Source organism: Anguilla rostrata, chromosome 16, assembly GCF_018555375.3.
Source record: "Anguilla rostrata isolate EN2019 chromosome 16, ASM1855537v3, whole genome shotgun sequence".
NCBI classification, from domain to species: domain Eukaryota; kingdom Metazoa; phylum Chordata; class Actinopteri; order Anguilliformes; family Anguillidae; genus Anguilla; species Anguilla rostrata.
The window spans coordinates 1,184,328-1,210,212 of NC_057948.1; the positions used below are offsets into that span (position 1 = coordinate 1,184,328).

At 41.5% G+C, this 25,885-nt stretch overlaps 1 protein-coding gene across 20 annotated transcripts in view; it reads left to right on the forward strand.

The window, feature by feature from the left end:
- LOC135242401 (NACHT, LRR and PYD domains-containing protein 12-like) overlaps positions 1-25,885 on the forward strand; it is a 505,695-nt gene that overhangs the window by 55,371 nt on the left and 424,439 nt on the right. For 4 of the 20 annotated variants that reach the window (XM_064313459.1, XM_064313462.1, XM_064313461.1 and 1 more), the window contains 2 exons: positions 2,571-2,744; positions 19,172-19,345. The exons of the other annotated variants lie outside the window; for them this stretch is intronic. In XM_064313459.1, coding sequence (XP_064169529.1) covers positions 2,571-2,744; positions 19,172-19,345 — 348 coding nt within the window. The remainder of the gene's footprint in view (positions 1-2,570; positions 2,745-19,171; positions 19,346-25,885) is intronic. 20 annotated transcript variants of the gene reach the window in all.

A 25,885-nucleotide genomic window follows, 5' to 3' on the forward strand; every position in this document is an offset into this window, starting at 1 on the left:
AAGGAGCAACCCCCAGATGGGAAAGCAGAGAAATTTCATTGGGGGGATAAATGCTTAGATTCATTGAGTGATCTAGGGGTTAATTTAATCGATTAACTTTTAATCATTAAAAAGAATTTGTTTGTTTCTTTTATAGATTAAAAACTGTTAAAATTTCTTTAAACCCTTTTAAATGAAAAAAAAGTTGGGATTAGTTTTAAATTTAAAGAGAATTTTTAAAAAATTTAAATGAAAATTTCATGGTTCCTCGACGGGGAGATTAGTAAAATGTTATTGGCCATTCCGGAAATCAGTCCCATTGAGCAGTCTTCTCGCTGCGGTCTCACCTTCAGCAGGCTGCACACCGATGCCCAAAGCAGTAGACATGTCCATTCCTTAACAAAAAGTTAAGTTAATTTAACCCTATATTTTATACAAATTTAAAGAATAATAAGCACCATAATAAGCAGTTTTAAAAGAGCATTAATAAGCGTATAAAACCCATTTGCCTTAAATAAGCAGCTTTAAATAAGCATTTTGAATAAGCACATTAAAAAAGCGTATAAATCTTTTGCATTAAAAAGCAAAATTTAATAAAAAATATCTTTTGCACCATCACATCATTTCAGCCCCCCCTTGCGGCCCCCTTCCTGAACAGTTTTCTCAATTTTGGGAATCTGTGTTTTTATGATTTTGCTTCTTGTAGTTTTGGCCTTAATACACAATCCTGTTTAAATTATTGTTTGAGTATGTCTTAATAAAACCTCTCTGATAGATACAGCTCATTAATTGGTAAGTCTGTTTTGAGTCATTCTTTTTATAGGCCATGTAGAAGATTTTAAGCTAATCAGTTTATCATTATTAATAAATTAATGGGTGCCGACAATCAATTAAAAGAATTGCACAAAATTTGCATCCCTAATTAAAACCAGTCGTTCTGACATTGAGCATGTTGTTAACATTTTGAAATTATATTTCCTCAAATGTTTAACACCAAGATTAAAGATAGGAAGTAGAGAACCGTCCTTCTTTGGGACCTGGAATTAAGGATAATAAAAGTTTTGTTGAGTTCGTTCTTTGGGAATCACACATATCGCCCCTTTTTGTAAGAGGCAAGAAATTTATTCCTCTTAAACATGGGCAGCGCTCTCTTGTGTTCAGGGGTTAAATGACTCTGTTGAAATGGGGGGTTTCACTTTGAACTGGAGTCTGTAGTACTTGGCTATTGTCTGTAGCCCTTGTCTGTGGTAGTGCTGCTGTGTCCTATGTGCTCTTCCAGGAGGGCGGTAGCCTCCTTTAGCACTGGACACGCGCCTGTCTGTCAGAGCCAGGCATGGTGCAATGATGAGACACTCTGCAGAGGTCATGACCGGCTGTCATTCCCCATAGTTGGATTTTCAACACAAGATGATGAAAGAGAAGTTTATTTATGACACCAATACAGTGATTGATTCTTGCAGAGATGCACACCCTAGTCAGTGTATAAGTGTGCCATGTACTTTGCACGTAAATTGCTTGAGCTTCCCTTAAATGCTATCCAGAGAACATTTCCCACAATCCACACTATTATACATTTGACAAAATAGAGTCTGACCTGACCAGAACTCTAGTACCTACCACCATCACCAACAGACCCCCCTCCTCCAATGACAGGGGTGCTGCATGGTAGTTATACCGCCCCTACAGGCACAGGAGAACTAGCAGCCCAGCTGGCAGTAAATAAGGGGCTTTGTATGACTGGTGTGGCCTTATGACTAAGTCTATCAGTTCTGTATATGTTGCATGTTCTCATGTAAGTGTCTACTGTGATAGGGTGGCAGTGTAGTATAATAGCTATGGAACTGGTCTTTTAACCTAAAGGTCACAGGCTCTATTCCTGTGTGGGAAACTGCCATTGTACCCTTGAACAAGGTACTTAACCTACATTGCTTCTGTATATATCCAGCTGTATAAATGGATGCAATGTAGATGCTATGTGTATAAAAAATACATCTGGATGAGTGTCTGCTCAATGCCTAGATGGATGGATAGATGTATGGATAATCTTATTTAAAGTGATTCGGCCTTTAGCTGTGTGTTAGGTTGCAGTGCTGTGGGAAGTTTGTCACAGAAAACCAAAAGGTAAGAAGCAAACACACTGTCCACTCTGAAAGATGTGTGTTCTCTTTTACATCATTACTTTTGGTGGTAGCTGTGTCAAACATCCCACAGCACTGAAAACAAACTGACTGACCACTCTGACAGATGACAGCCACACTTTTGGAATAGGATAAGCCCAGAGAAAAGATCATAGAAAAGGTAGATGAGCCCTTAACCCCAATTCTAAGAATTTTCAGAATAAGAAAAGGGGCCATTTGGGTCAGAATTACATCTGTAGAACTGTCAGAGTTCAGTCCAGCGGGACGTCTGATTCTCAGGTCCAAAGTGCTGCAGCTGGAGAGTGTAGCACAGACATCTTCCTCAGTGCATCATCAACCTTAAAATCCTCAATTTCACTCTTCATCACTGAACATTATCATTTGTATCATTTACCATTTGTTTTATGTATACCTAATATAAGTATAATATAATATATGAACTCTTATTTGCAGACTGAACAGCTGTAACCTCACAGAGAAGTCAGGTGATATTGTGGCCTCAGCTCTCCAGTCATCAGACTCACCCCTGAGAGATCTGGACCTCAACTACAATAACCTGGGAGATTCAGGAGTGGAGCTGCTCTGTGCTGGACTGATGAGTCCAAACTGTAAACTGCAGAGACTGGGGTGAGTAGTGCTCTGTACTACGTGACCTTAACAAAAATTAATTCCTGAGTATGGTTGTGTATGTCTGAATTTTGTCACAAGGAAGAAAACAAATGGCTGTAACCTCAATGATTGTGTGAATACGAGTTTGCAGATCAGCGTATTGACTGGGGTATGCTCATACACTACATTTCCAAAAGTGTGTGGACACCTGAACATCACACCCTTGTTGAACATCTCATTCCAAAACCAGGGGCATTAATATGGAGTTGGACCCCCCTTTGCTTCTGTAACTGCCTCCACTCTTCTGGGAAGGCTATCTAGTAGATTTTGGAAAATGGCTGCGGGGATTTGCTTCCATTCAGCTACAAGAGCATTAGTGAGGTCGGGTACTGATGTTGGGCATAATGCTTTCTAATTCTCTCAAAGGTGTTTGATGGAGTGGAGGTCAGGGCTCTGTGCCAGCCAGACAAACTCTTCCCCACCAAACTCAGCAAACCATTTCTTTGTGTGCCTTGCTTTGTGCACTGGAACAGTGTCATGCTGAAACAGGAAAGGACTTTCCCCAAGCTGTTGCCACAAAGTTGAAGCACACTATTTTCTTGAATGGCATTATATGCTGTAGCATTAAGATTTCCCCTCAGAGGAACTAAGGGGTCTAGCCCAAACCATGAAAAACAGCCCCAGACCATGATTTCTCCTCCTTCATACTATACAGTTGGCACTATGCATTCCACCAAACCCAGATTCATCCGTCAGACTGCCAGGTAGAGAAGTGTGATTCATCACTCCAGAGAATGCATTTCCACTGCTCCAGAGTCCAATGGCAGTGTGTTTTACACCACTCCAGCTGACGCTTGGCATTGCACATCATGATCTTAGGCTTGTGTACGCTGTTGCCTGACCTTTCATACTCTTGCGAGCTGCATCATACCTATTAGCTGCTTTAATGCAAATGATTTATACGCATTATAAGCTCTTATAGCTGCTATTTATGTGCTATAAGTAACTGATAAAATGGTTGATTAATACTAGCATTGTAAGGAATAGATGTCTACGTGTTGGGCATCTGGTGGCACTGCTGAAGGTGGACCAGCAGCTAGAACGTGCTCGATGGCATGATTCAGGATGATAATTTCACTAAAGCTGCATCAGGAACATGAATATCATTTTAAATGTAAAATCCTTAATTTAATCCTCGTGAGCTTGTGTGGCGTACCGCTTCGCTGCTGAGCTGTTGTTGCTCCCATACCTTTCCACTTCACTATACCAGCTCTTACAGTTGACTGGAACAGCTCTAGCAGGAAAGACATTTGATGAACCGATCTTGCCTCAGCCGGAGACTTGAAAAGGTGCTGTGCACCATTGTGAGTGAGCTTCAGTGTGGCTGGGTATATTAGCAATGTCTGGAGACCGCGATCACAGGTTACTGCCAGCAGAGAAGAGAAGGCTCTGTGCCGCTGTGCTGTGTAATCGCTGAAGTCTGGATAAAAACGAATGACTATCCCGTTAAGCTTCACTGGTGATTTCCTGGCGACTTGCAAAATATGCTGTCGATCCGTGTACCCCAGCAGATTAATAATCAATGTTCCAGGCCTGTCTGCTGTTTTTGATCAGCCGCCATAGAAACGGTGGGCCCTCATTACTTCTATAGTCCTGTCAGCCAGAGAGAGAAATCACTCTTTGAGAGAATTGGTAAGAAAACCAACCCGGTCTGATCCTTCAGAATTCACCGGTAGGTTAACAATGCAAAGGTTGCAACACCTGCTCCTATCCTCCAGCTCCGCCATTTTAGCCTCAAGCTGATCCTGTTTGGCCTGGTCCAGCAAGGCAGCGGTTTCGGCTAGTTTAACTTTGGCTTTCAAATTGGCAAATTCAGCCCGTAGCTCTTTCATGCCAAGTGAATACTGGGAGATTTCAGCTTGTATGGACCGGGTTTCGCCCTCGATCCGGGAGAGCTGTGTCTCAAAATATTGTCTGTGTTTTTCTAATACAGCCTATACAATGGCTGCTAGCATGACACATGATTCCTCATCATGTCCCTTTCTGGGTGAGTCTTGCCTGAAGGAGTCTTTGTTCTTGAAGAAATTGACATATTTTATATCTTGGTCAACAGCACCAATAAACTGAACTGGGAGTGAACAGTTAAGTTAGCCATTTGTAATGAAAACAGTTAAATGAAGAGGAGAGAGAGCAAGGAGCAAAATCACTGGGCAGCCATCCCAGTATGTCACGTGATTCTCCCCAACAGATTGATATATAAAGAAAAAGAACACACAAAGAACTTGTGATGCATACCCACAATCCTCATATGAAATGAATTAGGTACCAGGATAATTAAAGGGATATTTCACAAGTAATTTGTTGGAGCTTACCCCATTGTATTTGGATAGCGTGAATACTAGCAACATATGCTGTCCCTGTTAACCGTTAACGGCATCGCCATTCCTCCTGGTTGTCCAGCTCCCAATTCACTCCCATTCATTTTCAGGACCTTGCTGAAAGTAATCTTTTTAAAACATAAACTAACTACGAGGGATAATAGATAAATAAAAGAAAGTACTAATGTCAAACAATCCCTGTCCCTGTTGTAATAGGTCACCGGTGAGAACTGGATACAGACTGTCTGATTGATATGGTAAAACATTGACCTGCATAGTAAAATGTTTAAGGCCTGTCACACATTGCAGTCTTCATCCAGCTCCATTTTCCTGCTATGAACTCTAGTGATATCCATACATTTACCCCACTCTCTTTCACACACTGACCTTTTGTTGAAGGCAAGTTTTACTCCTCCATTACACACTGGTTTGTGCTGCAGGATTGTGGTGTTTCTGAAAGGATTGTGCATAAAATGACATTTTATTCTGCTGGTAGCACCGTCGCCTCAGCAAGAAGGTCCTGGGTTCGAATCCCGGCCTGGGCCTTTCTGTGTGAAGTTTGCATGTTCTCCCGTGTTCATGTGGATTTCCTCCGGGTACACCGAGTGTGTGTGAATGGTGAGTGAATGGTGTGTGTGCCTTATGATAGTTTGGCGACCTTTCCAGGGTGTATTCCTGCCTCTCGCCTTGTGACCCTGACCAGGATAAGCGGGTATAGATAATGGATGGATGGACTTCCATAAACGAGAACGAGAGTCATGCAGCGACTGATTCCAACTTCAGACTCTTGTTCACTGACTTTAGTTCCTAGTGAACGAGTGAGTCATGCAGTGACTGATTCCGACTTCAGACTCTAACTCTAGTTCCTAGTGAAAGTAATTTCACCTACTGTGCTTTGGATGTGAATTCCTACATGAACCTGGCACAGGCCTATGTTATTATATGATTCACAGGACTTTCCGAAACATTTAGCCTATTAAATAATATATAGCCAATACGGGCATGTTTCTGTGCAATTCACTCAATTAGCATTTAAGGCTGGCTCACAAATAAGTGGCACGAGGTTGACGACTAAATAATTTGCAAACAACAGAAGAGCTGATGCTGATATCCATGCAGATATTGGATATAGTGGATCAAACAAGTTGTAAAACAGCTAGCCAAATTATGTGTGTGTGTACTAACTGATTTTACATTTCAGTTAGTCTAATTCACCATTTGGCTGTTCTGAGCCATAGGAAGCTTCAAAACACTTGGCCAGGATAGCCTACAGATAAGACAGAGCACGAACTTGGGGGTAACCATTGGAGGTGTGAATGTGTGTGTCTGTGTGTAAGAGTGGGTCTGCATGTGTGTGTGTGTATGTCAGAAGGGGTGTCCATTCCCCTCCCCCCTCCCCTCCCACTAGATAAAATATGTGGCTTTCTTGTAGTTAGCGTTCTAGAATCTAGGTCTGGTGTCTACATTTATATCTCTGGTTTTTTAAAATATTCTGCTGCCTTTTTGTTTTTAAATTTTAGTTACAACCCTAAGCTTACAGTCATTTACAGGGGGGTAGGGAGGGATGGGGAGAGGTGCAGCCTGAAGAGGTGAGTCTTCAGTCGTCGTTTGAAATGGGTCAGTGTCTCAGCTGTTCTGACCTCCACAGGGAGGTCATTCCACCATCGTGGGGCCAGAACAGACAGGAGACGTGTTCTGGAAGTGCAGGTGCGAAGAGGGGGAGGTGCTAGGCGTCCTGAGGTAGCAGAACGGAGGGATCTGGCTAGCATGTAGGGTTTCCAAGCTCTTACTATTGTAACTGATTATAACTACAGCTGAAAAAATGTATGCTCCATCAAAGTAATTATCCTCTAATTCAAAAATGCATTTCTTATGATTATGTGACTGATTGATTTGCCCATGAATCTGAACAGGAGCACCTAAAGAATTCCCACCAAACAGGAAAATGTTGCATGGAGTACAACACACACCTGAAGCCCCAACTTTCATTCTAGAGAATTTTAATCCCTGTGAACTTTTTATCTTTGGATTCCAACAGTATGTGGAGTGTGAAATATGTGAGTAGAGAAAAGATTCAGGTCCCTCACTGTAGGCTTACCTGCTATAAACACTCATTCATGGTGATGACAATTTAGTTTCTTAGTGCTAAAAGACAAGGTGTGTTGTTGGCTGCATGGGTATTGCAATATGTCTCCACTGCTATAAATCTTTTTTTTAATGTTAATTAATTATTCATTTATTCATTATTTTTCAATTGGCCCACCAACTCCCCCACTTGATGGAGGACAAGTTTATTTATACAGTTACAATGTTTACATATCATAGTGGTGAAGTCACTTAGATGTTTAAGTGAGGCAGTTATTTTTTTCCATTGATATGTGTTCAGTGAGAAAGTTTTGCCATTGTGTGATACTTAATTAATTCCTAGATTTTCAATTTAGGAGGGTTGTTTTCTTGGTGATCGTTAAGATAATCAATATGGGTTTTATGTATTGAGATGGTGTGTTGATTGTGGACAGATTTGTGTTATGCTAATGCTAACTAATGGTTTGCATCTTGCAGTGTAGCTTCTGTCATTCTGTTTGTGAAGTCTTCTGCAGACAGGAGGTACTGACACATCCATACCTGTATTATGTAGAGTGTTTCTGATTTGTTGGACAGGTGTTTGGGGGTTTTTCTTCATTACGGTGAGAAAACTTTGTCATCAACTGAGGAGGTATTTTTTGGCCTAGCAAGCCATTTGCAATTATCGAGCTCACCAGTGCTCTCTTTTTTCTTAATGATGTTCCAAACAGTTGATTTTGGTGAGCCTAAGGGTGGCCTATGTCTCCAACAGATTTCATTCTTATTTATCAGCTTCATAACTGCTTCCTTGACTTTCATAGGCACAACTCTAGTCCTTATGTTGACAAACGTCAAACAAACAATACAGAATAATGACTCTAAGTCACTAATATCCTGTCCTGTACCCTTTGGGTCTTATATATGGGAGATGGATATCACCAAATAATTGAGGAGATACGTGATATCATATTGAAGGCCCCGAAGGGGGAATTTAATGTCCTTGTTGCAGAACAAACAAGAGCTTTAGTTGGGCCGTGGAGAACTGTCCATTCCCTCGGTTAGGATGAGCAGACATTGTGTGCAGGAAAACAAATGGCACCTTGGTGATGCAAACTGTAAGAGGAACAGGGTTGGTGTGTGTGTGTGTGGGTCTGCGTGTGTACGTGTGCGTGTGTCTCACAGTGGTATTAAACAACCAAACTATAGAGGCTGTGTGAAATGCTTCCAGAGAAAAAAGCGTAAGCGTCTATTGAGTGTTAAGGCAGCCAATCAGCAGCAAGATCATACATCTTCCGTGTGAACCTGTGATGAGTCTTTGTAAATGACATTGAAGCTATAAGGCCTTTCTCCTGATCAGTTTTTTCCAGAAGCATTTCACACGGTCTCTGAAGCATGTTTGTTTACTACCACAACAGGTAGCCTATAACTAATGAAAAAGACGAAAAGAACGGCAATACACCACGCAGTGGTGACAACCATTATTGAATTAGATAATTTTCGTTGTGTTGTATTGCCCAGCCCTAATTCTAAATAGAGACTTTTAAACAAGAAGCATTCAGTCTCTGAAAGAGTTTCTGATGCTTTAATCCTTTTCCTATATTTACAGTATGCTTTACTGGACAGTCAATGTCAATGGATGCATACCAAAGGTCATTGAAACAACTACGAAACACAGGTCCAATAAGGCACAATACTCATGATGACAGTTATTCATAGCCATTAACACAGTAAGTTCAGTCAACGCAGAAAGTCAAAGTCAAGTCAAAGTTTATTTGTATAGCACATTTACAACAACCACAATTGAACAAAGTGCAGAACAGACTTAATACCAAAAACGAATATAAAAGTAAATAAGAATAAAAAGGAAGCAATAAACACAGTATAAAAGAATTATAGCACAATAGAAGATAAAATCAAGGAGACAAGCTCAACTCGAATTGAATGCCAACGAGGAGAGGTGGCTCTTCAGCAGCAACTTAAAAGATTCTAGGGTCTGAGCAATTCTTATATGAAAAGGTACGCTGTTCCAGAGGGGCAGCTACCGCAAAAGCTCGGTCCCCTCTATTTTTGTGCTTGGATCTTGGAACATCCAAGAGCATCTGGTTGGCCGACCTTATTGCTCTAACTGGAGTATGATGCTGCCAAAATAAGCATAGGCTAGGTCAGAAAATAGGCCTCATTCACCAACCATTCTTAAGAATTTTCTTCTTAAAACCCACTTACGCAGTTCTTACGAAGATTCTGACATTCACCAATGTTTTCTTATTTGGGATTTGTTCTTAGGTAAGAACAGAATCTACGCACACTTGTGCTGACATGTTTGTGCAAAATAATTGGTTATTGTGTTTTCTTCTGTTCTACAGTTGTATTGTAATTTAAATCCTATAATATTATTCTTTTTATCATTTATAATTTTTTATAATTTTCATTATTTTACAAAGCATTAAGGTGCCAGGTTCCACCTCAGAGGGTAGTTGCCTCAGCAGTGTCACGTAACAGGTAGGGAGGACCCAAATGCAGAGAGAAAGAAAAAAAAAAAAAAAAACGCAAACTCAAAAAAGGAAAATTAACAAAGACTTTACTTGCATGACAGGGGACAAAAACCAGGAAACCAAAAGGCCATGCAGGGCACAAAACAGAACACTCAAAATTCAAAACACACAGCGCAGAACACAGGCAGGACAGGAACTAACAGGCAGGAACACACAAGTGGAAATACAGTCAGAAACACACAAGCAGGTCAAAACACAGGCAGGCAGAAACACCCAAACACAGGCAAGCAGATACATACAAATCAGAAACAAACACAAGGAACCAGCACCTGAGTCAAGGGGACAAAGAACTTAAATAGACAAGATACAGGTGAACTCAATACATAATCAAACGAGAGGGAAGGGATAACGAGAAACAGGTGGGGACGATGATTAAGTAACGAGACAGGCGGGAACAATGATAGAATAATTAAAACCAATAATACAATTAACACAGGGAGGGAGAACGAACTGAAACACAAACAAGGAAAAACAGAGGCAGAAATACAGAACCATGGCAAGCGGGAGTTCATCTGTAAATAAATGATAAAAAACAAACCATATTAGTGACCTTTTATTTTTGGGGGTTTCAATTATGTAATGTTTGGTCTATACTGCAAAAGCAAATGTTTAAATATTGAATACAAACTAAGCACTTAGGTAACACTTTTTAAACACATGGACATGTTGAAGAAGAGAACACTTATTCAGAGGCGTCACTAGGGGGGTGACACCAAAATGACTGGCAATACATTTTTTGTGCAGTGTTTTGTGCAGCGACGGGTTTACTCCGATTGGGATGGCAGGTATGCCATCCCGCCAAGGCGTAACTTGGCATGCCCCATACCTATACAGCACTGAGATTTTGGCACTTTTCAGGGTTCCCCACAGAAATGACCACAACAGCCACAGACACTCAGCCCTTAAAAACATTTCAACAGACAGATTTCATAAACAACTTCACATGTCCACACAATAAAGCCCCAAACTAAGGGGATTTTGCGTTTTCTCCTTCTTCTCTTTCTTCTTCTTCTTCTCATTCTTATTTTTCCTGCCGCCTATCCCACTAACAACATGTCTCCCCATTGGACATTTTACCGACACCAGCCAAATCAAAATCAAACCCAATGAAAAACTTGCATACACACACAAAATACCCATACCTTTTTACTCTGAAACATTTCCAGTTTAAACAGCTAGTCTGCCTGTGGCGTAGTGGGCAAAGTCCCAGTCTTGGGAACACAGGATTCTAGGTTCCAACCCAGCTAGGAACGCTTTTCTTTAACCTGCTTTTACCATCACTAATAATTGTCTACTACTTCTCAATTATTGCTTTTGCACCATATCTACCCGCCGTTCACCGAACGTATACTGAACTGAATTGCATTATGACGTACCGTCTGCACATTCAGTTATTAATCGGCTACAATATTGCACAGCCATATGGATTCAACGGGAGCTCTTCTGTGCTGACTGGTCTGTGTTCTTCTTTAAAACCACGGACAGGTTTGCTAATGATATTTCACGCATTGCATAGCTATGTCGTGGTGCTGCACTAACAAAGTCACAGACTGGTAAACCTCCGGTTGAAGGATTGAATCCCGCCTCGCCCTCAGGCAGATAATTTTCTCTTTTACACTAACGTTTTCTTACGCTTATGTTTGCTTTACCAAAACTCACTCACGGCCAACCATATGCATTTCATGACGGCAAATGTATTCCTTTTATTAAACAGTTACAACCAGTTCACCACTGTGCCATTTATACTAACTATATTTCTTCACTTGGCTACCGTACAAAACCTTCTTATCAGCAAATGCCACATTTCTACATTCATGTTACCTCGCCATGTTCTCTATCTAGCCACATACAAACAATTACTACGTATTTACATTCTGCAACTCCCCATTAAAACATTACATTTAAAATCATGACTCACTCATAAGTATAGCTACTAGTAATGAACATGAGAAAAGCACATTAGTGCAATAGATTTCACACGTTACTTAACCCTCCACTTTTACGACTAATGCTTCAGCCCCACTGTTATATATACCATTCAATAAAGAAACTAAGCTCGCTCATGGTCACTTCATTCACTTCGCACTATAGTCTGTGATCATGTCAACCTTCACCTACATGCCCATTCTGCTAAAAACATATTGTTTCAACTATGCAATTTCATCATTTCTCCTAATTTATCTCACACTGTTGTTATTTTCTCATATGCAAAGCCTGCCGGGACATATGCGTCTGCTCCTATTCTCCACTATCGAGTTTTCCGGTTCTACTTGCAAACGTGGCTAGTCAGAGTAGACGTTGCCGGAGTGCGTCAAACCTCGGCTCCGATGCTGAGCAGCACTACCTAACTGCCGCGAAGGCATCATAGCGTTGGATAAAGCGCTATATAATGCAGCCATTTACCTTGAAATTCCCACTGCAGAAAGCTACAAAATGCCTAACCTTACAAACACTAAAAGTGCACCTCCACGAAATCACAGACAACGGAGCAGGACAGAAGGGTACACAAGTTGTGACCTAGGGAGTTCTAATTCTACGTGCTTGCTGATTCTTTTGTCAATCAAGGCTCGTTGGATGGCCGTCAAATTCGTGAGTACATACACTGGCCATATTTCACCTGCCTTTCTGATCTTTTACGCTTATGCCACCGCACCCTTCTGAACTGTTTCACATATATAGCAAACTGAAACTGCTAAACGGTACACGCTCATCAGACTGTACAAATTCACACAACGATAGCCATAATCCACAACCATTTCTTACAGGGTCACTTCGCATTTCTCACACTGCAAAAAGAAATGATATCAATTCTTTCAAGTCACTTGGCCCTGTTTGTATAAGCATGCAGTACATGGACAGGCCAAACATATGTGTGGATGGCTTTCTCACAGTCAAGATTGAATAGGCGTCTATATGTCCAATTTGTATTGGTATGTATGTATTTCGCTGCCCAGCCTTTCTGTTGCGTGAATGATTGTATATTTCTTGGTATAAATGTCTGTTTGTAAATGTGAATGTAACATGCTGCGAGGGAAATGTCCCCATGGGGATAAAGAAGTTCTCTATGTATGTATGTACAATATGTATTTGACATGCAGTATTTATTGTACGTAGCAAATATACAATAACTTGTACATTTACTCAAATTCAGTTCAGAAGCAAGTATAAACATATGTTTTCTGGAGAAATATGCTTCCTGTAGTCACTCAGCAGCAGTTTTGTACATGAATTTCAATGTGTTCCATGAGGAAATTCGAAATATTTGACACTTTCATCTGACACAACATTTGCATGACATTGTAAAATGGTAAGATTACAAAACACAGGGCCAAGTGACTTGAAAGAATTGAGGAAATATTGGGTAGCATTGCTTTGGAATACATCTTATTTCATTTCGGTGAGGCAAGATAGCCTATATTGTTTGTAGTACCGTAACTTGGCGTCATTTTGATATCAATAGTTTTAATGGCAGGCCTGGATTTTTGTAGTGTGAATGAATGAGTTATAGACGGGGTATGTCTTGTATGTGTGAGTAACTTGGCATTTTTGTATGTTGAAAACGTGTTTTTTATGAGATGCAGTTTACTGCCGGTTGATTTAATTAGCGATATTAATGTGATGAGAAGCACTTTGTCGTTTGAATGCACAACACGCAATTCCTTGAGCCCCCTCCCACCAGAATTTAATTTTTTTTTTTGCCTCTGATTTGACATCAAATCATTTTTTTTTTCACTTCATCCGCCCTTCTCCGGATACAGCATTCACGGAATGAGTAATAGCATCCCATGCATCTTTTTTTGTTATTTTATATCCACTACTGACGCTACTAAATATGACAGGTCGTTTGGTGTGTACTTCCCACAGCAATACCTCCACTTCAGAACTACAGAAGTTTTTCTTACGTTTGGAGTCCGGTGCTCCACCCTCTTTAGATTTTCGTTTGGGCATTATTGACTTTGATCGCTCTCAACTTTTCTGTTCGATTTCTGTGTGTGCACACGGCCCTGCAGTCTCATGCACTTTTATGGGGATTGGCGGGGCGTTTACCTATGCTAATTAGGAACAACTGCTTTACATTTACGAAGACGATGGGATTCATCATTTTAAGAACACATGTGCGAACAATTCTGCGGTTTAAGAACACGTCGTGAATCTGAAGTAGATTTTTCTCAGGACTTTTCTTAAGAACAAATTAAAGAAAAAACTTAGGAAGATATTGGTGAATGAGGCCCAATGTTATTTCAAACAAATTAAACCTCCAACCAGCACTCATATTGCATTTGTATCGTTAACTTGATGTTGTAGCTAGTTGTCATGCTACAACATCTAGTTAACGATACAAATGCAATATGAGTGCTGGTTGGAGGTGCATGTGTAACATGAAAGTGTTACAGGAATAAGGTAGAAGGGTACAAGTGATAAGTGATCCTAGCTGGGTATACCCTGCAGAGTAGTGATAGTTAGTCCAGGTACAGTTTGAAGAGATGCGTCTTCAGACTACAGCAGAAGACGGGCAATGACTGAGTGGTTTGTAGAGGAACAGGGAGTTTGTTCCACCACTGGGGAGCTAGGGTGGAGAAGCTTTGTGCTAGGGACGAGCGAGAACCATTCACCCTGATGGCAGCGAGTGCAAGTTGACCTGCTGTAGAAGAGTGGAGTGGTCGAGCTGGCTTGTAGGATTGAATCATGTCCTGTAGGTAGGCAGGGGCTGTCCTTTTGTGTAGGTGTGTTAAGGACTTGTACCTGATCCTGGTGACGATTGGTAGCCAGTGGAGTGACCTCAGTAGGGCAGCCACATTCTGAATCATCTGTAGGGGCTGTATGGCACAAGCTGGCTGGCCTGCAAGGAAATAGTTGCAGGAGTCAAGACGGGAGGTCACCATACTCTGGACAAGTAGCTGGGTGGAGTGCGTGGTCAGGTATGGTCAAATCCTCCTGATGTTGTACAGGAGGAATCTGAAGGACCCTGATTTTGCCTTGATGTGCTGCTTGAGGTCTACCTGGTCATTCTGGACCCAGGCTTGTTGCAAAGGGAAAGGCAGTCACTGTAATGCCATAGACATTGATTGAGAGCTCCTGTAGTAGGGATGTCTTGTAGGGGATGAACAGAAGCTGTTATGTTTCTGTTGTCACTTCACTTTGTAGTTGACTATCTGCTTTTCTCCTGCACAATCTTTGTTTCGGTTTGTAGTATGGGCGTGGTTTTCTCTGTCTCTCTCTCTCCCCTCAGCTGATCACTCTCACCTGTTCTGGCCACATTCTCATGCACTGGCTAATCACTCATTTCATTCACCTTTTCCCTGTTTGCATGCTCACGCTCTGTTCAATTATCTCTCATTTCACTCACCTGGTTCTTTTGGTATATATTCTCTGTTTCTCAGATTGTGTCTTTGTTTACAGTGCCTTTCCAGCGTTTACCCTCTTGTTTGACTCGTGTTTAGATCTTGCCTGTTTTCCTGACCACCGATTTTTGCCTGCCGTCTTTGTTTTGCTGATTTTCTGTTCTGACCTCTGCCTGTTTACCGACTTTGATTTTGCTTTCCGATTTTGTACTTTTGCTCCGGTGGCTTTTTTCTGGTTTTGATCTTTGCACGAACTGACTACGAGACTGCCTGCTGTATTGTGTACTTCCGCATTAAATATCTCCTACGGGAGTTTCGACCACTCTGTTGTTCGAGTCTGCATTTGGGTCCACCTCACTTCGACCCGTGACAGAAGCTGTCTTGTTGTTTCTCATTGACCCGTATGGTCGATGGAGGGATAAGAGAAGCCGTGTGAATTAACCTTTCTCCAGTGTTCGTTGCTCCCCCCATTATTATAGTGTTTGTGGCCAAATTTGGCTGGTCTGTTTTAACCGCTCTTATATTAACACAAAAACCATAAATCACCAAATTTTGTTTAACAGTGGGGGTGAGGTGAGGTGAGGTGGTGGGTGGTGGGTGTGTGTATGGGGATGTTTTCCATCTGCTGGATGAACATCAAATACAGTAGTCACCCATTAATTTTCTATGGAACACCACATGTGTGACAAAGTTGACTAAACCACTCAAAATTCAATGAAAGTGGTGATAAGCAATTTTATATTTTCAAATTCCTAGTGTGGAGGGAAACATAAGGTCTTGAGGCAACCGCAGCTCTATGGCTCTGTCTGTCGGTCGGTTGGTCTCACAAAATGTGTCCCACCATGTAGCAGCCACAGTTTTCGCCCCAGGAGGTTGAAATTTGGCATGGAGGTTGGCCATGACCGAAGATAGAGCTGGGTAACTTTTCAGGCTGATTGACCAAGAGGGGGCATGGCGATGGGCGTGGCCTATCACAAAAAGGCGCATAACTCCCGAATGGATTCACAGATTTGCACAAGATTTTGTGGAAAGGTTGGTCATGCGCCAAAGAACAGCTCATTAACTGTTCATGCCAATTGGCAAAAGGGGGTATGGCAGCAGGAGTGGCCTATCACCAAAAGGCCTATCACGTAACATGGCAAAACTTTGTGGAAAATTTACGTAACACCATAAAACTTCAAGGAAAAGTTTATCATGAACTGCTGTCTAACTTGTGCATGTACCATCTGACGGTCCACAAAGCTGTCCCCAACCTCTAGCAGCCACACATTTTGAGGCTGAAATTGGGCATGGAGGTCACGTGTTTGGGGGAGGGTGTGTGCGTGGATGCATGCACGCAGACTGGATGCATGCACGCATGCCCATTCAAGCTGGGGGGGCACGTGCCCCACCAGATTTTTGATATCTGGATATTTTATATTTTTATTTTATTTTATTACTATTATTTTTTATAATATGTAGTTATGATAATTTTATATTACGAGTCAAACGTATTCTTCTAATTATCTTATAGATCATACCTCAGAAAGTCACACACCCCCTTTCCCTATGGTATTGGTTTCTCCAAAGGTTGCTGGATGAAATCGGTTCGCAACAGCAGGTACGCACGCACACAGCACTCTGTCGCACATCAATGCTGGAGGAGATGTAGGCTACAGCTTAACGGTGTGTTGCTGAAGTGGTTAGTAGAGCATCAATCCCTTTTTCAAACGTGTGAAAATGAAATGCAATTAGTTATACACACTTAATTGCATTTGAGAAATATAGGCATAGTTTGCTTTGCAAGATAGTTGGCTAGTACCAGCTAAAGTTAGTAGCCATCCCTCAATCCGGTTGTTTAGCCTTCTGGCTCGCTAGCTAGTCGTGATTTGTGATAGCATAGCATGCTATTTAATATTGGTAAAGGAGAGCTGTGTGAATCTCATGGCAGTGAGCTGATTTTGTGTGCAAAATGCTTAAGTATTAAGTTAAGCCTATTAGTTTATTACAAAGTTAAGCATTAATAAGCAGCATTAATAAGCACCATAAATAAGCAGCATTAATAAGCAGTATGAATAAGCAGCATTAAAAAGCAGTGTAAATCATTTGCATTAATAAGCAGAATTAATAAGAAATATCTTTTGTCACCATCACAGTGGCAGTTCAGCCAGCCCTTAGCGGTCCCTCCTCTCCTGAACAGATTTCTCAGTCCGTGAATCTGTGTTTTTATGATTTTGCTTCTTGTAGTTTTGGCCTTAATACACAATCCTGTTTAAATGATTGTTTGAGCATGTCTTAATAAAACCTCTCTGATAGATACAGCTCATTAATTGGTAAGTCTGTTTTGAGTCATTCTTTTTAAAGGCCATGTAGAAGATTTTAAGCTAATCAGTTTATCATTATTAATAAATTAATGGGTGCCGACAATCGATTAAAAGAATTGCACAAAATTTGCATCCCTAATTAAAACCAGTCGTTCTGACATTAAGCATGTTGTTAACATTTTGAAATTATACTTCCTCAAATGTTTAACACTGAGATTAAAGATAGGAAGTAGAGAACCGTCCTTCTTTGGGACCTGGAATTAAGGATAATAAAAGTTTTGTTGGGTTCGTTCTTGGGAATCACATGTATCACCCCTTTTTGTAAGAGACAAGAAATTTCTTCCTCTTAAACATGGGCAGCGCTCTCTTGGGTTTGAGAGTAAATGACTCTGTTGAAATGGGGGGTTTCACTTTGAACTGGAGTCTGTAGCACTTGGCTATTGTCTGTAGCCCTTGTCTGTAGTAGTGCTTCTGTGTCCTATGTGCTCTTCCAGGAGGGCGGTGGCCTCCTTTAGCATTGGACACGCGCCTGTCTGTCAGAGCCAGGCTTGGTGCAATGATGAGACACTCTGCAGAGGTCATGACCGGCTGTCATTCCCCATAGTTGGATTTTCAACACAAGATGATGAAAGAGAAGTTTATTTATGGCACCAAAACAGTGATTGGTTCTTGCAGAGATGCACACCCTAGTCAGTGTATAAGTGTGCCATGTACTTTGCACGTAAATTGCTTGAGCTTCCCTTAAATGCTATCCAGAGAACATTTCCCACAATCCACACTATTATACATTTGACAAAATAAAGTCTGACCTGACCAGAACTCTAGTACCTACCACCATCACCAACAGACCCTCCTCCTACAATGACAGGGGTGCTGCATGGTAGTTATACCGCCCCTACAGGCACAGGAGAACTAGCAGCCCAGCTGGCAGTAAATAAGGGCCTTTGTATGGCTGGTGTGCCCTTATGACTAAGTCTATCAGTTCTGTATATGTTGCATGTTCTCATGTAAGTGTCTACTGTGATAGGGTGGCAGTGTAGTATAATAGCTATAGAACTGGTCTTGTAACCTAAAGGTCACAGGCTCTATTCCTGGGTGGGAAACTGCCATTGTACCCTTGAACAAGGTACTTAACCTGCATTGCTTCAGTATATATCCAGCTGTATAAATGGATGCAATGTAGATGCTATGTGTATAAAAAATACATCTGGATGAGTGTCTGCTCAATGCCTAGATGGATGGATGGATGTATGGATAATCTTATTTAAAGTGATTCGGCCTTTAGCTGTGTGTTAGGTTGCAGTGCTGTGGGAAGTTTGTCACAGAAAACCAAAAGGTAAGAAGCAAACACACTGTCCACTCTAAAAGATGTGTGTTCTCTTTTACATCATTACTTTTGGTGGTACCTGTGTCAAACATCCCACAGCACTGCAAACAAACTGACTGACCACTCTGACAGATGACAGCCACACTTTTGGAATAGGATAAGCCCAGAGAAAAGATCATAGAAAAGGTAGATGAGCCCTTAACCCCAATTCTAAGAATTTTCAGAATAAGAAAAGGGGCCATTTGGGTCAGAATTACATCTGTAGAACTGTCAGAGTTCAGTCCAGCGGGACGTCTGATTCTCAGGTCCAAAGTGCTGCAGCTGGAGAGTGTAGCACAGACATCTTCCTCAGTGCATCATCAACCTTAAAATCCTCAATTTCACTCTTCATCACTGAACATTATCATTTGTATCATTTACCATTTGTTTTATGTATACCTAATATAAGTATAATATAATATATGAACTCTTATTTGCAGACTGAACAGCTGTAACCTCACAGAGAAGTCAGGTGATATTGTGGCCTCAGCTCTCCAGTCATCAGACTCACCCCTGAGAGATCTGGACCTCAACTACAATAACCTGGGAGATTCAGGAGTGGAGCTGCTCTGTGCTGGACTGATGAGTCCAAACTGTAAACTGCAGAGACTGGGGTGAGTAGTGCTGTGTACTACGTGACCTTAACAAAAATTAATTCCTGAGTATGGTTGTGTATGTCTGAATTTTGTCACAAGGAAGAAAACAAATTTACTGATTGCATTTCCAAAGGCTGTAACCTCAATGATTGTGTGAATACGACTTTGCAGATCAGCGTATTGACTGGGGTATGCTCATACACTACATTTCCAAAAGTGTGTGGACGCCTGAACATCACACCCTTGTTGAACATCTCATTCCAAAACCAGGGGCATTAATATGGAGTTGGACCCCCCTTTGCTTCTGTAACTGCCTCCACTCTTCAGGGAAGGCTATCTAGTAGATTTTGGAAAATGGCTGCGGGGATTTGCTTCTATTCAGCTACAAGAGCATTAGTGAGGTCGGGTACTGATGTTGGGCATAATGCTTTCTAATTCTCTCAAAGGTGTTTGATGGAGTGGAGGTCAGGGCTCTGTGCCAGCCAGACAAACTCTTCCCCACCAAACTCAGCAAACCATTTCTTTGTGTGCCTTGCTTTGTGCACTGGAACAGTGTCATGCTGAAACAGGAAAGGACTTTCCCCAAGCTGTTGCCACAAAGTTGAAGCACACTATTTTCTTGAATGGCATTATATGCTGTAGCATTAAGATTTCCCTTCAGAGGAACTAAGGGGTCTAGCCCAAACCATGAAAAACAGCCCCAGACCATGATTTCTCCTCCTTCATACTATACAGTTGGCACTATGCATTCCACCAAACCCAGATTCATCCGTCAGACTGCCAGGTAGAGAAGTGTGATTCATCACTCCAGAGAATGCATTTCCACTGCTCCAGAGTCCAATGGCAGTGTGTTTTACACCACTCCAGCTGACGCTTGGCATTGCACATCATGATCTTAGGCTTGTGTACCGCTGCTTGGCCATGGAAACCCATTTCATGAAGCTCTTGACGAGCAGTTTTTGCTCTGATGTTGTTTCCAGAGGTAGTTTGGAACTCTGTAGTGAATATTGCAACCATGGAAAGATGATTTTTACACGCTACAAGCTTCAGCACCCCATTTTGTGAGCTTGTGTGGCGTACCGCTTCGCTGCTGAGCTGTTTTTGCTCCCATACCTTTCCGCTTCACTATACCAGCTCTTACAGTTGACTGGAACAGCTCTAGCAGGAAAGACATTTGATGAACCGATCTTGCCTCAGCCGGAGACTTGAAAAGGTGCTGTGCACCATTGTGAGTGAGCTTCAGTGTGGCTGGGTATATTAGGAGCATCTGGAGACCGTGATCACAGGTTACTGCCAGCTGAGAAGAGAAGGCTCTGTGCCGCTGTGCTGTGTAATCGCTGAAGTCTGGATAAAAACTAATGACTATCCCGTTAAGCTTCACTGGTGATTTCCTGGCGACTTGCAAAATATGCTGTCGATCCGTGTACCCCAGCAGATTAATAATCAATGTTCCAGGCCTGTCTGCTGTTTTTGATCAGCCGCCATAGAAACGGTGGGCCCTCATTACTTCTATAGTCCTGTCAGCCAGAGAGAGAAATCACTCTTTGAGAAAATTGGTAAGAAAACCAACCCGGTCTGATCCTTCAGAATTCACCGGTAGGTTAACAATGCAAAGGTTGCAACACCTGCTCCTATCCTCCAGCTCCGCCATTTTAGCCTCAAGCTGATCCTGTTTGGCCTGGTCCAGCAAGGCAGCGGTTTCGGCTAGTTTAACTTTGGCTTTCAAATTGGCAAATTCAGCCCGTAGCTCTTTCATGCCAAGTGAATATTGGGAGATTTCAGCTTGTATGGACCGGGTTTCGCCCTCGATCCGGGAGAGCTGTGTCTCAAAATATTAAATAATGACGACTAAATAATGTGCAAACAACAGAAGAGCTGATGCTGATATCCGTGCAGATATTGAATATAGTGGATCAAACAAGTTGTAAAACAGCTAGCCAAATTATGTGTGTGTGTACTAACTGATTTTACATTTCAGTTAGTCTAATTCACCATTTGGCTGTTCTGAGCCATAGGAAGCTTCAAAACACTCGGCCAGGATAGCCTAGAGATAAGACAGAGCACGAACTTGGGGGTATCCATTGGAGGTGTGAATGTGTGTGTCTGTGTGTGAGTGTGGGTCTGCGTGTGAGTGTGGGTCAGCATGTTTGTGTGTGTGTATGTCAGAGGGGGTGTCCATTCCCCTCCCCCCTCCCCTCCCACTAGATAAAATATGTGGCTTTCTTGTAGTTAGCATTCTAGCATCTAGGTCTGGTGTCTACATTTATATCTCTGTTTTTTTTTAAATATTCTGCTGCCTTTTTGTTTGGGACAAACACGCTGTGGTTTGGTATCTTCTTTCAATCATTCCTTGTGTGACTGTCCATGTCTATAACCTTCGTTAATTGTTTTAAGGTAGTTGAACCTTGTCTTTAGATTTGATATGTTTGATAATAATTACCAAATTAAATCAAATAAATATATTTTACATGTTTGATAAGTGAGGTGTTTTAGCTGCTGATGCACTGTGTTCAGTATTCAGAGTGCCGGATGCCAAACCAGGGTGTTAACGGTTAAAACTGCTGGGTTCAGAAAATTAAACATAGTTCAGATAATCCTCACCTTGCTGAAAGGTTTTATCTTTAAACTCTTTATCTTCTTAGCCAGTGCCTGTCCTAATTTTATGACCTGTAATTCTACTGAATGCCATGCCTTGCATAACTGCAGCGGGATTGTTGATCTTACTTGCCTTGGCTATATTTGGAACTGTGTTGACTAAATGCGTTGTGTCAGTTTCCTGCATCATACATTGTTCATCAAGCTAGCTGCATCAATGTCAAAACAATGTTGACCTCTCGAATTATCCACAAAGTGGTGATGAGTTCTTATAGCCTAACATATTATGTTTGAATAAAGCAAATGACTGCGGTTTCTTTGCTTGAATTGAGACTGAACCTAGTTTACATCTCTGCCTCAGTGTTGCCAGATGCCTGAACCAGTTACTCCTAAAAAAAGTCCTCAAAATCATCAATCAACTCCCATTCAAATTCCTGACAAATGTTCCCCCATATCTCATTTAAAATCCCCCTATCTGTCATTGACTTCCATACATCTTTACTGTGAAACTTCCCCCATGAATGTTCAAATCCCCTACTTACATTTAGGGGAAAGTTGGCAACCTCACTCTGCTATGTGTAATCCTCTTTGGGAAATAATATACTAATGGCCTCTTTTGTTCACGGTTTTTTACATCATGCAAATAAGAGAGTTGGCTACCCAAAGCTTATAGCGTTTCTCAGATGTAAGTGGGCTGACCAGCTAGTTTAAACCAATTTCTTTTAATTCTGTAGGTCTATTTATTACTCAGGAAAGTTTGTTATTGCAATACAAAGGCTTTAGGGGTAGGAAGACACATAGAGCTGCGGTGACTAGTCTGAAACTCGTTCCAGTTCCGGACCCAGACCCGGACCCGAATCAGAATGTCCAGTTCGGTCCGGTCCTCAATGACAGGTCCTGTTCCTTTCCAGATTAGGTCCCCACTGCTTTAAATTTCAAATAATCCCTCTCCGAACTGTGTAATTATGAGGAGAAATTTCAGCACAAAATATAACTTTTTTCAATCAGTGTTACCATATTGGGCGGCCCAATTGGGCTCCTTTTGATTACAGTGGGCGGGTAAAAATAGTGTTGGGCTGGTTGATGAAATTTGGGCTGCTTTTGTCAAAATCAGGCAGGTTTTAGAAAATATTGTGATATTGTACCAAAGAAGTTGCACAGAAAATACCAGTACCGTTTCTCTGCCGGTTGATTTAATTTGTGGTATTAGGGGAATTCCTCGCGTCCACACCTGCCAGCACCCCTCCCCGCCCCCCCCGGTCGACCGCAGCCCACCCTAATACAGCAGCCTAAAACCGACCGTGTTATGATTTGGGCTGGTTTTCATTGAATTTCATTGAAACTGTCAATCTGATCTGGCAACACTGTTTTCAGTTGGCCTCCATTGGATTACATCGAAGGTTTGAAGTACGATTATTCAAAAATGCTGCTGTAAAATTTCACTGAAATGGGGTAGAACGTACATAAGGATCCCTTCTGTCATAAACAAGTGTTTTAATTCTAAGGGTTAGGGTTAGGGTTAGGGTTAGGGTTAGGGTTAGGTAGAATCAGTAGAATCAAATCCAAAAATTCTACTTTTTTATATTAGCCTGTATTTGGGCTCCTTGGAAGGTTAGAACTGGGATTATTCAAACAAACCTATTTAAGGTGAACCAGAAATTTTGAATCGGGAGTCAACTTCAGCGTGGTAGGTTACCAATACCATACCAGGCTACTTAGCTAGAGAGCTGTAGAACTCATAGAGAGATTTTTTTCCCCAAGCTCTTACTATTGTAACTGATTATGACTATAGCTGAAAAAATGCATGCTCCATCAAAGTAATTATCCTCTAAATCAAAAATGCATTTCTTATGATTATGTGACTGATTGATTTGCCCATGAATCTGAACAGGAGCACTTTAAGAATGCCCACCAAACAGGAAATTGATTGCAGGGAGTACAACACACACCTGAAGCCCCAACTTTCATTCTAGAGCATTTTAATCACTGTGAGCTTGAACTTTCTATGCTTGGTTTCCAACAGTATGTGGAGTGTGAATTATGTGAGAAGAGAATAAATGCTGTGGCCAGGGGCGTGCTGTGGCAGTTTCAACAGTTTCAAATGAAATGGGCCCCGAAGAGCAGAGGGGACCCAAACACCCACGAGACTTTTTGAAAAATGTGTAGTAAGATCGAAATTTTTTAGGTTTACCTATGAACAGCCATGCACTTGCCATTTGTGGCTACTTCGCGGCACATCCGAGTACTTTCCTGAACTCTGACCTTTCCATGACTACAATAGATACAGTTAAGTAACTAACATTGTTGACTAACATTAAACATCAAAATATTCTGACGTACTACCATAGGGAGCTAGCTACCGCTAATTCATAACAAACCTTGCAAACTCCAGCCGGCTCATGTAACTCTGAGTGCTGTGGGATTGCAAAGGCAATCAGGAAGTCCCCCGAGTCTCAGATCTCGGTCGTTAGCAGGCTAGCTTGCAATGTTTTATATGGCTCTCTCAATATGGGGACTGCCCACACTGTAGCCTACCACGTAAGCCTAATGTTCACTAGATAGCTTTTTGTTTTTTATTATTTTATGGCCGGATGTGCATAGAAAAGCTGGTTCCGTCTGCAACAGCAGTCGGAACAGGACACACAGATGATGGATTATTTTTTATTATTATGTATAATTCAAGAAAAATAGAGATATCGTTTTGTTCAGTCAGTTTTTATCGGTTTGTTGCTTAATTCCCAGATTATTACAATACAGGTGTGATTGCAAAGGTGAAAGAGCCACAATGGCACAGGCGAACCAATGATTTGGTAACTTGACTGTACTAATGAAATGTCTGATGGTTCATCTGGTGCAGATTGCTATGAATTTTATGGGGGTTGGGGAACACCTATCCCTTCTGACGATATATGAGGAATCCGTTATCAGACAGGCACAGAAAATAGTATCAGACCCCACTCACATCCTTTACCCTAAATTCCTACTTCTACCTTCTGGTAAAGGATTCAGGTCCCTTAGTGCAGGCTTACCAGCTATAAACACTCATTCATGGTGATGACAATTTAGCTTCTTAGTGCTAAAAGATGATGTGTGTTGTTGGCTGCATGGGTGTTGCAATACGTCTTTACTGCTATAACACTTTTTTCAGAGTTCATTAATTATTCATTTATTTATTATTTTTCAATTGGTCCACCAACTTCCCCACTCGACGGAGGACAGCTTTATTTATACAATTACAATGTTTACATGTCATAGTGGTGAAGTCACTTAGATTTTTAAGTGAGGCAGTTATTTTTGTTCCATTGATATGTGTTCAGTGAGAAGGTTTTGCCATTGTGTGATACTTAATGAATTCCTAGATTTTAAATTTAGGAGAATAGTTTTTTTGGTGATCGTTAAGATGATCAATATTGGTTTTATGTATTGAGGTGGTGTGTTGATTGTGGACAGATTTGTGTTATGCTAATGCTAACTTTTGCATCTTGCAGTATAGCTTCTGTCATCATTTGTGAAGTCTTCTGCAGACAGGAGGTACTGACACATCCATACCTGTATTATGGAGAGTGCTTCTGATTTGTAGAACAGCTGTTTGTGGGTTTTTCTTCATTATGGTGAGAATTCTTCAGTCATCAACTGAGGAGGTCTTTTTTGGCCCACCAAGCCATTTGCAATTATCGGGCTCACCAGTGCTCTCTTTCTTCTTAATGATGTTCCAAACAGTTGATTTTGGTGAGCCTAAGGGTGGCCTATGTCTCATAACAGCTTCCTTGACTTTCATAGCCACAACTCTAGTCCTCATGTTGACAAACGTCAAACATACGATACAGAAGAATGATTCTAAGTGTTACGTCCCTAGCCTCTGCTTGCCTGGGTAGTGCAGGTGGAGGTAATACCTAATTGCTTGATTGCCTCCACCTGCCTGTGGCCCAATATAAGCCCTGCAGTTCGAGGCTGGGGAGATTC